This window comes from Conger conger, chromosome 16 (assembly GCF_963514075.1).
Source record: "Conger conger chromosome 16, fConCon1.1, whole genome shotgun sequence".
Taxonomy (NCBI): domain Eukaryota; kingdom Metazoa; phylum Chordata; class Actinopteri; order Anguilliformes; family Congridae; genus Conger; species Conger conger.
The window spans coordinates 24,455,036-24,468,652 of record NC_083775.1 but is presented as its reverse complement, the minus strand read 5'-3'; the positions used below and the strand labels follow the sequence as shown (position 1 = coordinate 24,468,652).

Here is a 13,617-nt window from a genome sequence, read left to right as displayed (position 1 = left end):
TGCCCACTGTTCTTCGCTGGCAAACACGGAAACCAGTGTGGAATTCTGCTGCTGTAGTCCATCCAATTCCAGATTTTATGTGTTGTCATTCAGAGATGGCCTTCTACGTGCCAAAAAAGCTGTAATTTCAGCATTTGTGGCCTTTCTATTAGCTTGAATAAATCTGCCAATTCTTCTCTGTCCGCTCTCATTAACAATGTATTTTCGGCCACAGAAATGCAGCTTTTTTTTTGTCCATGGCAACATTTTCTGTAAACTCTAGAGATGTAGTGTAGTGTAATGCAGTGCAATGCATAAAAAAATCACCGGAGGGCAGTTGTTCTGTTGCTGGAACCTTATTAGCGGTCTGTAGCTTTAAGAGCGACATCCCCCCCCACACACACACAACAGCGTCCGACCTGTCACGTGACCTTTCTGTCTCGTGACCGACGAGACGGGAGGAAAGGCAACATTTGAAGTTTTGGTGAAGTTAGGGAGTTGATTACAAAGCAGCTCGTCTGTAGTGAAGGAAACTTAACAGTGTGTACGCATCGCGCAATTCACCGAATGTAGGCCGCTACTCCAGGCCGTGCGTTGAATATATCGAGGGCGATTCGTGGACTTCGAGACTGGGCGAAAGTTGGCGCTTGAATGAGGGGTGGGCATACCACTCTTCGTTGCGTGTTTTAGTTTGCATCGCTAGCTTGTTAATTTATGATCCTCAAGGAAAATTTAATCCACGTTTCGGGTGTAAGTGACTGTAAATTAAAGGACGCCACAGCTTAAAGGAAGGGGATCAGCAATGCACAACAATCCTCCTCCATATAACACCGTGCCAGCGGGTTATGGCTGTGGGCAGAATTATGGAGCGATACCACAGAATGCTCCACCACAACACCCGCCCCCGCCGTACCTCGGACAAGGCAAGTGCGGTGATTCTGCGGGTCACCTGTGGTGCGATCCTTCGAAGCATGTTGTTGTATATGGACAAACTTCACGATAATCAGCAAAAAATGTTTGTTGCTAACATTACCTTGTTTATGATTAACGTGCATAGGTGATAAATTCGCTATTGGGTAACTAGGTCGACCGCTAATCAGCTGCTGACTGCAAATTTCAATTCAGCTGAAAAATGGGCAATGTCAATGTGTAATGTCTTTAGGTGTTATCCTCGACGAGTTGCATTAGTGAAGTTACAGTAGCATACCCTACCTTTGGAATTTGATTGCTATCAAGGGGAACTTCCTGACCTATAAACTGACATTTTAGAAGGGCCATGGTGATTATTTCTCTGTCATGTTTTTCGCTATGTGATTTCCCATTGTATGCAATGTTGGCCAAGTTTGCAACTAGTTAAGGTTACGCCACTTATTTTTGCTGGTTCGTATCAGGCAGAGCTCCGATACTAATGTCAAAATTATTTCGCGGACACTGTTTTAACACTGACTATGTATTGTACAAAGACGTATTGATAATGTGTTGATAAATAATATAAGTTGAATCCGCATATTGACACTAAGAACTAATTTCAAAGTGCTGCCGATGTGTGTATGTTTTACTTTCGTTTCAGCCGTAGCAAGACGCTGATGCCAGCGGTCGGTTCATCAAACCCTATCTACTGTCACTTTCCGTAAAACTGCAATTTGGAACGCAGTTTTACCTACTTCTTAAACGCGACCATATTTTTTTATAATGCGGGCACACACGCCCACATGAACGAACCACGAGGGATCTAGGGCTGCGCAAGTCACAAGATTGTTTTCATCTTGTTCATGTGTGGTCTAATCTTGCAGCGTCATCGTTTATGGTGAAAGGACGTTTCTAGAAAACAAGTAAGGTTTTGAAAAAAGCTGGTACCTGGTTAACTAGTTCAGACCAGCTCTATACTCAACATGGTTTGGCCAGCTGAAGCTATGTTTTGAAACAGCTGGTAGCTAGTCATTTCAAGCTTGTCTGGTCATATCTAGATTTTACACCAAGGGCGTCTCTCAGAACACTGCCCACACAGGATCGCACAAAAATCCTAATCATTACTTCGACTGTCTCATTTAATAGATGATCTAAGGAGTTGGATGCTCTTAGGCTGTCATTCACCAGTACAGCAGTGATAACCCACAAGCGATTTGTTCCTATAACCTTCTGTTTGTGAGACATGTTCCCCAGCCTCACACTCTTTCTCCTTCTCTTTTACTCTCTGAAGGATACCCCCAGATGCCTCCTGTTGCCCAACAACCAAACTACCCAGGAACATACACCATAATCCAGCCATCGGTGGTTGTAGTGGGGGGATGTCCGGCCTGCAGGTGAGAGCTTTAAGTGTCTGTACCTGTGGTTAAGGTACAAGACTGGGACCCACAAGATTGGTGGTTCAATCCCCAGTGTAGCCATGGTATGATCTGCACAGCTGGGCTCTGGTCCCACATTGCTCCAGGGGGATTGTTTTGTATTTAGTGTCAGCTAAATAACATGTAGTGTTATGTATGTCAGGAGACAACAGCGAGGCCTGATCCATTTCAGGCTGCTGTACCAGCTTCTACTGTTAATTAGGTGGTGGTTATGGTGGTGTCTGAATTTAAATATGTTGGCATCATTTCAATTTGAAACTGTCTTTTAAAAAGCATGTTTAAAAAGGTGGCCAATACTATCAAATTCAACCTGTGGAATTTTAGGCATACGACACCATACCTGATCGCAGGGGCAGCCAAGCTCTTTGGTGTACTGCCTTACCAGGTGGTCCCAAGCAAGCATTGCGGCTCTAAAAAACAACGGACTCCCTTCTTAAACAGCCCGTAAAATCGCAATCACAGTCACCATTGTCATATTATACAAAGGTACAACATTGTCCAGTCTAACCTTATCTTTAAGGTATTGCATGGGCTTGCCCCTCCTTTGCTGAGCCAGGTCATAATGCAGCAGGATAACATTGACAGCCACTAGAGTGTGTATTGCAATACACTCCCATAGGAAGGGGTGCGGTAGTCACTGTTACAGTACACAGGTGGGACTGCTGTATACTCAATGGCATCTGTTCAGCAAAAATGGGCTGACCCTGTTGCTTCTTCTCACTGATAAGTTACACAAATGCCATCAGTCATGCTACAGCAGTGCTGCTAATTTGTGACTTCAAAACATTTGGTCACGCCATACTCAATCTGTCAAAGCAGTCCAAACATAGAAAATTGAACATTGTATAAGACATGCATAATTTTGTTGCTTCATATGAGGGATAGCCTAACATGCTCTGTTTTAACAATATAATGGAATTATTGTGCTCGAAAAGAGCCCCTGAGAACAGTGGGTGTTTGGTGTGTTTAAAAATGGAGAATGTTGTGGACGTCTGGTGTGGGGTCTGGTGTTGGGGTCTGGTGTTGGGGTCTGGTGTTGGGTCTGGTGTGGAGCTGGATGTTTTGATGTTTTTTGACCTGAAAGACTCTTCTGTTCTCTGGGGGATGGAAACACTTCCTTTTTGGTCATATGACTGCCAGAAAAACACATCATCATGCTATACTCAGCTTTGCTCAGACAATATAAATTGTCTCTTTCATATAAATTATGAAGGCAGTGGAAAGTGGAAAGGTCTGTTAGGTGGGAAATTGTGTTAACCCCCCCCCCCCCAGCTGGATGACTTGGACAGTTTCCATTACATAAACTTACTCTTTATACAGCAAATGCATTTGTTTTGTGGTTTTTTTTTTTGGCATTAACACTTCTGACTTCAAAACTTATAAACCTAGCAAACAAAATCAGGGGACAAAATATAGAAATGCATCTAAATAGTAATATAACACCGTGTGTGACTGGAATATCAAGTAAAAAAGAATTTGACATGTATACTTACATGTAGAGTACATTGAAATAAGTTCTCTCACCAAATGATACATGAATAAATGAGAACGAAATAACACAGTAAAAAAAAGTATGGGAAAATGTCTACATAAGCTCAGAAAAGGAAAGAGGATTTTTGAATGCAAATTGTTTCCCTGTGGTGCAATGGTTGTATATTCCGGGCACTATTGTATTTATTGACGTCAGTTAGATTAAATGCCTTGTGGTTCCAACAGCAACCTGGAATTTGAATTTCCAAAGTTCTGCTTTCACAAGTTACTTCTGTAATACATTCTTGTCTGTAAGAGAAGAATGCTCGTATGTGGTTTCTATTTCCCCAAATCTCATTCTGCCTGCCCCCAATAACATATAGTTCTAATAGGAAACAAATAAAACCCCAAAAAACTAAACAATATTCATCCTACTAATAAACCTAAAGTGAGATCATATGATGTAGTTCTCTTTGGTGTCACTGACTCACAGAGCCTGGGTCTTTGCATGACATACACACACCATGACTGAACGGATGTGGCCCGTAGACTTGTGGGTATTGGCTAATCTCAAAATATTTGAAAATGATGGGAGTCATCTGTGAGGTATGAATTAATGGTTCTTGCTGTAGACTCCACTTCTCTTCCAGGACATGCACATAAACCTCATCTATTTTCTGACAGGAATCCTTCTTTTAGGTTTTAGTTTTACAGTAGTTGTACTGTAATGCCCTCTACACCCTACACAACTTTCAAAGTTGTCAGATGGCTGTACTGTTCACATTACACAACTTTCTCTCTTGTAATCGGGCAATCTCTGATTGTGGCAGGGGATCACACATTACAAGATCTGCCACCCGGATGAATCTCCCGACGAGACTCTCTGGTCTCCAAACTATCTTTTACCATGAAAACACAGACCAGAAGTGGCACGAGAAATGCGTGAAACAACTCGCTACTTTCATGCGGTGTCTGCAAGAAATGAGCAATCCACGTTGTTTGTGCAATGATCTACCTTTTATTGGACACATCAGAAAGGCATTGGTGCTCTTAACAATGCCCAAGTAAATTTTCATCAATTTCTTGGGTTCCAAACAGACCGTGGAGTCTTTCTCGTAGCCATGTTTGTTTCTCGTAGCTACAGTATGATTTGCGAGTGCCGAACAACTGCTAATTTGCCTGTGATTTTCCTTGGTCGGCAAATGGAAAATCAAGGCAAAAATCGCGACATTAGTTGTAATTTACTTGTCTTTTTTCATAATCGAAATTTGGATACAATGCACTACTAGTTTGATGCAGATGTAGAAACCCAGAACCTGTTTTGGCTCCATCTGTCCTCATCATAGCTGCTCACCGCTGTGTATCTTTTGGGCAGAGTTGGAGTGCTGGAAGAAGACTTCACCTGCTTGGGGATCCTGTGTGCCATCATCTTCTTCCCCATCGGAATCCTCTGCTGCCTGTGCATGCGTCAGAAGACGTGTCCCAACTGCGGCGCCAACTTCGGGTAGAAGGACCAAACTGCAGCTCACCCAAGGCCCAAATATATTGCTCCTTTTTATAGATTTTTTCCCTCTTGTTTTAACAGATAATGCCATACATTTCCCAGAGAAGATCACTCTCTGTGTCGTTGTAGATGGGGGTTATGGTGGCAAGCATTATGGAAAAGAAAAATTATGAAGAAAACCTGTATGCATGTGAAATTGTTGTCATGTTTTCTTGTCCACAGGCATGGCCAAAAAAATCCTCTTTGCTTTCTGTCAAATCTTAGACCTCCCTCCGGTCATTCATCATTCAGTTATATCTGGCTACATTGAATGGATGTTAATTGGGGTTTCTATAAAACGAAATAATCAAAGGGAATATCTTTCAACTGTTACGGTTTAAAACTTTTTTGTTATGTTTTTGGGTGGCACAGGGACGCCACCGTATCAGGCTAGACGTTGAGATCACTTCTGAATTTTCTCGCTATAAATGAACTGTACTGCTGGCAGACTAGTTTCATATTCTACGGTTCAGTTTCATCTGCTTCAGACGGTACACAGTGCTGTAAGCACCGCTGTCGTCAGCTTAACCAAAGCCTTTTTTTTCTCTCGGTGTTGTGATTCCGGATTTAAACACACCTAACTGCTGTTGAATGCGTTGGGCGTGCCATGTGTCGTTTCTTTGAACCCAACCATCAACTTTACATGATAAAAAAAACCTCCCCAAAGTCCCTAATGTAGAAAGAATATTATATATTTTTTTTTATTGTTTTGAATCCCGCCCCTCCAAACTTAAAAGGCCGGGCTGAAATGACAGTAATTACCATTGTTCATTTTCTAATGATGTAACCACTCTGGGTGGCCTAGAATGCATTGCTTTCACAATGTAGCACTTAGCAGCCTTCAGATGATTGAGATGTTTCATCTCGATCGTAATGGAATGGAATGCCTTTGCCAGAAGACCAAATCTGCATTTCATAGCGCAGATGTCTGGTTAATTTTAGGGTCCATATTTACTCTGCGCTGATAATCATTGTTGTTCCTGTTTTGATCTACTAGGAGGAAAAAAATAAAATAAAATGGAAAAAAAAGCCTCTTGCAGTTCTCAGGTAAATGACTGACGCTGGGAAAAAAAAAAAAAAGTTCCCAAAGTGTATGATTCAAGTCAGTGCAGGTTTACGGTCATTGCCTGCCAAGTTCAGTTCCTGCCCAGTTCAGTTTCCTGTTACTACAGGCTCTGTTTATCTGTTGCTGCACACGGCGTTGGATTTCAATGTTCAAAATTTAACAAGGTGGCAAAATCGATGGCACGCCATTTTGTAATTTAGGGGATGACTTCAAGCAAGTGCTACCTGCAGACACTCGACAGCCAATTGTGTCCTTGCAAATGGCAATCTGTTGATTGATCAGTCAATGGACTTCTGTGTACCCTTATCCTGTGAGAGGGTTTATAAAACTGTCAGTGTGTCAACAGTGTGTCTTACATTAAAGATTTAATGGTTTCTGCTATGAAATGATACACTTGCTGTTGCATCTTAAATTTACTTTTTTATATAAAGGCATTGTAAATAAAATTATGAGCGAAAAGAGAGTTGGGTTGGACCTCGGTTTATTCACACACATTTGGGTGATTAGTAAAAGCCTGTATTTGGTTTAGATATAAGTTGGTGTCTACTGAACTTTTAATTTTGAATTAACGGAGTGTGTTTTGGAAGTATCCTCAGTGTGTTCTGAAGAATAGATTTGACCTGTCTTCTGCTTTCAGCTACATACAGCAATAGGCCTGTTTTGGGAATTGGTCACATGCTCAGATACCACATGCTGACTGGCGGGTCATATGATGAATTATGTGGTGTTAATTGTTCTCTGTGAAACATGTCTTCCTAAAACTTTTCCAATGGCCTAGAGTCTAATGTGATCCTTTTCTTGAAGATCTGTATGATTCTTCTACTGTATTTGATTTTTTCACTCGTCTGTTCCATTCTATATTTTCGAGCCTCTGGGTGAAGCTCATGACTAAACTTTCAGAAGGGTAAGTTGTAGTTGAATTTTGACAGTTATTATTTGGTTACATGCTGGAGGATGCAGAGAAATAGGGTTACATTCTCTATAGATCAGTTCCAGTCCTGGAGTGCTGGTGTATATACACATTTTTGTTTTCACCGGTTAACCCTAGTGAAAATCCCAGTAAAATGCTTCATACAGAGACACGTCTTCAGCTGTAATTCATGCATATATAAAGAAATGTAGCTAGATGGTCAGGTAGCGTAAATGTTGGGGTTAATTAAGCGAGGCCAGAAGTTGACATGAAAACCAGAAACCGATATGGTCCTCATTGCCCACCTCTGCCTTACATTTGTGACATTTGTGTAAACGCCAGCTACAGCCACAGCCACAGACTCCAATCATATCCGAAATATTTTACTGTGCTTCAGTATAACAGTGAGGCAGCATACTGTCATTTTATAGTGCTGTTACAAAACTAAACCTCAGGTAATTGGTTGGAACAAAAACCAGCATACCGACCGACCCTCCAGGGGTGGAGTGCGCCCCAATATATAAAGCAGGGCTGCCTAATCATGTTCCATGGAGGGCCGAGAGTTTTCATTCCAACCTATCACTACACCAGCTGATTTCACTAATGAATTCACCCATCTGGTTGAAGGTGTGTTAATTAGTGAAATCAGCAGGTGTAGTGATAGGTTCGAATGAAAACCTCTCAGTTCTCCGTGGAACATGCATGGGCACAGAAAGGATAGGATCGGGTGCAGGTTTTCTACAAAAGTTCATGACTAGCACTAAAGCACCCGTTTGAGATAATTTATAAATAGTTGACTGAAGACCACGGCTGTGCTGAATGTGGTGTGTAATGCTGTAATGGCGGGAAAGTCTCCTCTGTTAAGACTGGGCACCCTTTGATTAAGGTCAAACACGATTTTTATTTTGGGTTTTGGTACACAACCCGAGTTAGCGGCAAGGTATAAAATGTTTTTTGGTGTGTTTTGTCGCTCAGATGTGCTTCGAGAAGAGCATGATTAGCCCATCACGTCTGATGAACGACCATTCATGACTCCCCAGGAAGTCCACTGGACATACAGAACACTGAACATTGGGAGATACTTTCATCAAATGCCGTTGGAGAGAGTGTGTTTCTGCAGCTTCTTCTATTAAGCTGCAGCATTGGATTTTCAGCTGCCTTCATTTTCTCAGGAAGAAGCCACATCCCCTTTTGAACGGCCTTGAATAACCTGCGTGGGTTGGTGGCTGTTTCGTATTGCGTCTCTTTAAATTAAATAACTGTTTGCAAATGGAGGGACCGGGGGCTTGGCCGGGTGCTTGGTAGACCAGGTTGGCTCCATGAGGAAGGCGAGGTAAGTCCACTTTACTCCCTCTTACCGGGGTCTCCCCACTTTTCGTCTGCATTTACTGTTGCTACGTACACCACACACGCAGGGTTAGGCCTTAAACCAGTCACAGCTGTAGTTACGCACACACACACACACACACACACACACAAACGGCTTGCGTTAGGCTTTACCCCTTTCACAGCTATCGCTGTGGGAGGAGGGATGGGGAGAGATGATGGACCTGGAGACATTGACATCAGATTAAAACTGGATGGTTTTATTACAGGCTCAATTAAAAAAACAAACATTCAGTACAGGCTGTCCTTCAGCCTTATGGATAGTAACATCAGTATTTTTACACACCAGGTTTCTCTAACATTTTCAAACTGTACCATGAGAGAAAGGACAGGAGAGGGTGAAGTTAAGCCATGTCCTCTGCACCGGTGCTGTTTACTTTTGCCCGAGGAAAGCTCCAGGAGGTTTTCCTTCACTTCTCAAAATGTTGTTGACCAATTACAGCACTTGATCGCTCCACAATCTCATCTTGCATGTTTTTTTTTGGTTCTCGGTTGCTAAATTTCAGATGAGAACAAAATCCAGCACACCCTATGGCAGGGATCAGCAAAGGTCACGGTCCTTGAGGGCCAACAATGGTTGAATTTCCCAACCTCCCTTTACCTGGGAGTCAGGTGTGAAGACAGTCTGGCCAAACGAATTACCCGGGAGAAAAGAGAACCAGGGCTGGATTTAGATTTGAGGGCCTGCCATATGGCTTTCCATGGGCAAGAGTGAATGCTGCTCCACACTAACACTGATCTGGGAACAGCCGACCGCAAACCACTTTACCTTCAGGGACACAATCAGCCTAACTTCAGACCATAAACACAATAAAACAAGACCCTTTTTCAATGCTAATATAAGAAACAGAGTTTTATTTTACAGGGAATATGCTGATGAGATATGGAGTTTCATAGTGTTTTTCCCCTCCCAAGTGCAATAGAAAATAAAGTGAAGTACTTCTACAAATTCAGCAACCTTCCAAACAAGGCCTGGATTACTCATGGTTGCACTATTTGTTACTTCCAGTAAAACTAACATACAGTATCTACTCACTTGTTTGGTCAACATAGTGATTTGTGTTCCTTTAGTAAAAGTGGCCTTTGGGGTAAATGAGGCAGCGAGCAAAAAAAATCATTGAGCACCAACTGGAAGGTGCAATAACTGGGAGATCCAAGATGGTAGGGTCACCCTCAGGAATTGTTTTACTGATGGGCAAACCATATAAATATTTTAAAGCCATTACGTTTCTATGTTATCAAGCTGGCCTGAATCTGCCATGAGTTGAGTGTTCTATCGAAAACATTCCAGGTAGAAAAAACATCCCACCTCTCCCTGATACCCACAAGTGGTCCGGAATCTTCCGCAAATCAGCAAGCTGGACCACAAGCGGAAGTGAAATTTAGAAAAATTGCCCAACCCAAGGGTGCAATGTCTGGGGTCTGCCCCAAAAATTTCACATACTGCATAACTATATTGCAAATATGTGGACTTTTGGGGAAAATAAAAATAGATTGTAGCAATAAGTTAAAAAATATTTATTACAATATCTGAAAGTGGAAATGATTTCTTTATAATAGCCCATATATTACATTTTTGTCAGGGTGCGCAAGAGCTGAATCCTAATGCCTTCAGAGTTTTTCCCCATGAAAAGTTAACTTTCACATGTTAGTATTTCTGAAGGAACTGACCAATGTAAGAGAAGTGGCTGTACAGCCACATGGGAAGGGTTTGTTCAGCTAAAAACGATCAATGTATTTCTACAACACATGCCTTTCCCTCATTTAGTTACTCCATACGCTCTTTAGTTTAGACTCATTTTGATGAAACTCATTTGTATCCCCTGTAGAACACATTCACCTACCATCCTATGGAAAAGTCAATTCATAACAAGCAGAGTTTACATCTTCCTCCTAAAATCCTACCATGTATATACATTTCTAAAACTTGGTGGTGGTGGTGGGGGGGCAATTTCTATTTGCTTGTGCCTGTCCCCGTAGAACAAGACAAACCTTTCTTTTGCATACTAAAACAAAAATAAATCTTGGAAAATATATATCTTAAGATTTGTTTGACAGGTACATAAATAAACTGTGTGGCCATAAGACGGTGAGCTGTTGGTTATTTAAATAAAACATGGCATCGGGGAACAGAGGATTATGGTCCCATCCAGTCCGCTTTGGCCTTGGTGTCCAGTGGAATGCACAGCCATGTTTAAAATAAGTCTGGATCCTGAGATGATGGTGGGTGAAGTTGGGGCGGAGCTGAGATGTTAGAAAGTTGTTGGTCGATGGTTCTGGCCACACCAGAGACACTTCCGCGTTCCCGCTGACCTGAGCGCTAGACGTTGGGGGATGATCTGTCGTTGGTGACCGTGGGCCGAAGTTTGACCGCCAGGAAGGGGTTTCCTCCCCTGTGGAGACAAGGAGACAGCGTTAGTGGTGGGCGGAGCTGGGGGGGATGGCCTTAGCAGGGTAGGACTGGGTGGGGGATGGACAGAATATACGAAGCTACAGACAGCGTGGCCCCATCCAAATGCCCTAAAGCAACGCGACTCATTTGCTTCAACCTTGCCCTGCACCACCTGATTTCACTAATTGGCTTATCGGCAAGTAAAATAATTAGTGAAAAGCAAAGCTGTACAACTTTGTTGTATGTCGTGCTGGATAAGAGCATCTGTTGAATGCCAATAATGTAATGTGATGAGGAAACGCAGAGGAGAGGGGTGTGGCTGGATGTGGTGAGGCTTGAGGTTTGGGGCTCAGAGCTGAGGGGTAGTAGGATTTGGGGAGGGGGGGTCAGAGCTGGAGTTACTCACCCCAGGAAGGCCAGCTTCGGGAGACCATTGGCTTGAGACACCTGGGAGAGAAGCAGAGTGAGAACTGTCAGGCTCATTAAAGCTCACAAGCCAGGCTTCCTGTCACTCTTTCCCACCCCACACCCGCACCAGCAGCCTCAGCTGACTGGTCTGACCAGGTTGTCATGGTGTTCCTGTAACAGCACGCGGCTCCATACGAGCACGGTCACAGGCAGCTGTGCTGTTGGGTCACATGCTGCAGGAATCCAGACGGGCCTGAAACACCCGCTGCGCCACACCTCACTGCTTTACTAACCAAAGCTCTGCCTTCTCTGGCTTCTCATTAAACACACAGACACACACACACACACAGAGACACACACACACACACACAGACACAGACACACACACACACAGACACAGACACACACACACACAGACACACACAGAGACACACACACACAGAGACACACACACACAGAGACACACACACACAGAGACACACACACACAGAGACACACACACACAGAGACACACACACACAGAGACACACACACACACAGACACACACACACAGACACACACACACAGAGCAGTTTTCGGTATTTTGTTTTAGTGTCATCGTTTTTTAAGATTAAATATGCGCTGTGGGATAAGGTAGAACACAATGGCATCCAATCTCCAGTACACGCAGACCCGTACGGATCACTATGTAGCATTACAGAACCCAGCACAAACCTGTAAGTTTACCTGTGAGGAGTATGTTTGGAAGGAAACAACAATGCAGTGGCAGACTCTTGCCTCTAGAGGGCAGTGTCTGATAGGAGGACAAGGCTCTGGGCTCTGTTGGTCTGTTTGTCCCGTCCCCCCCCCAAAGTCTCATTGGTCACATGTCATATCTTCACACAACTCCTGAGACCCTAACATTCCTGTCAACTGCCCCCCCAACCCAACACACACACACACACACACACACACACACACACACACACACACAGAAACGCATAACACTCAAGCATGCACACACTCACTGCACAGACAGAAGCAAAACCAGAGGGGGAGCATTTTTTCCATATGACACCAGCTCAGAACATTCCTGCCCTTCCTTCTTCTCTCCTCCTCTTCCAAGCTGGAAAAAACCCCAGAGACGGGACAATAATACTAGAACATGCCTCACTTTAAATATTCTCACATTATAGAGTGTACCCGTGTACCCCACTTCCACGATTCTAACCTACAAAAAACGTACAAATGCTTGTTGGTGGGGCGGTACCCTGTAGGTGCATAAAATTGTTCCTCTTGCCAGCAATATATAATAAATTTGTACCTTTTTTGTTGGAAAACATACTTATTTGTGAATCAGAGAGAACATGACAGTACTTTCGGGGTACATTTAGGAAATGTATAGTTCTCCGAAGGTGAAATGTACCTCCACTGCGAGTGTACAGAGGAAGTGTATAATGCAACGCTGTGGTCTCTTATCCCCCAACCCTGGCCAGCTCTGGGAGTGTCTGAGCGTAGCTCGTAGGTAGATCAGAAGCGCTGTTTATGTAAGCGGTGGAATGGGGGGGCTGATTGCGGTGAGTCATCGTGCGGTTCCCCTCTCCCCCTTGCGTTTCCGCCGGCCGTGGTGTGACCGTGTGAGGAACGCGACCGCGGAGAGCGCCCGGCTGCCTCCCACACTGCAGTGACCACGCTTGTCCCCGGTTAGCAACCGCAGCCTGCTGGAGCGCTGCCGAACCCTGCCTGTTTTCAACCGCATTCTGACCGGATCTATACAGGGCGGCCTGTCGCCTCGTGTTTAATGTACACAACTGGGACCTGAAAGGGTGGTGCTCCAAGCCCCAGTGCAGCCACAATAAGATCTGCACTGCCGTCTAACCTCAACCCCACATTGTCCCCTGCTTAGTCTAATCAACTGTAAGTCGCTTTGGATAAAAGTGTCAGCTGAATAACACATTCTTTATTTATTAAATACTCAAGTGGGGTGTGGTTTTGGAGGATCTGAACAGATGTTTCCTCCAGGTCAACAGTACCTCTCTGTAATTAATTAACAGGTGGTCACTGCTGTTTCCTTAATGAGACGGCCAGAGGTCTGGTTACGTCCACAAGGGCACACCATTCAGCACACACCCTTGAAT

General features: G+C 43.7%; 2 protein-coding genes and 1 long non-coding RNA gene across 6 annotated transcripts in view; 2 read left to right on the top strand and 1 right to left on the bottom strand.

The window, feature by feature from the left end:
- Positions 1–409: 409 nt before the first annotated feature.
- On the top strand, positions 410–6,866 carry bri3 (brain protein I3). Its single transcript, XM_061225232.1, has 3 exons — positions 410–902; positions 2,180–2,282; positions 5,170–6,866. Exons 1-3 carry the CDS (start codon positions 782–784, stop codon positions 5,300–5,302), a joined length of 357 nt encoding a protein of 118 aa, XP_061081216.1. The 5' UTR covers positions 410–781; the 3' UTR covers positions 5,303–6,866.
- Positions 6,867–8,001: 1,135 nt separating this feature from the next.
- The window catches only part of LOC133114784 (uncharacterized), a 9,830-nt gene continuing 4,214 nt past the window's right edge, over positions 8,002–13,617 (top strand). Inside the window, exon 1 of the long non-coding RNA XR_009705575.1 lies at positions 8,002–8,646. This is a non-coding gene — a long non-coding RNA (uncharacterized LOC133114784). The remainder of the gene's footprint in view (positions 8,647–13,617) is intronic.
- baiap2l1b (BAR/IMD domain containing adaptor protein 2 like 1b) overlaps positions 8,879–13,617 on the bottom strand; it is a 37,483-nt gene continuing 32,744 nt past the window's right edge. For all 4 annotated transcript variants that reach the window (XM_061224425.1, XM_061224422.1, XM_061224426.1 and 1 more), the window contains 2 exons: positions 11,498–11,538; positions 8,879–11,092 (listed from right to left, as the gene is read on the bottom strand). In XM_061224425.1, coding sequence (XP_061080409.1) covers positions 11,020–11,092; positions 11,498–11,538 — 114 coding nt within the window. In that variant the 3' untranslated portion in view covers positions 8,879–11,019. The remainder of the gene's footprint in view (positions 11,093–11,497; positions 11,539–13,617) is intronic.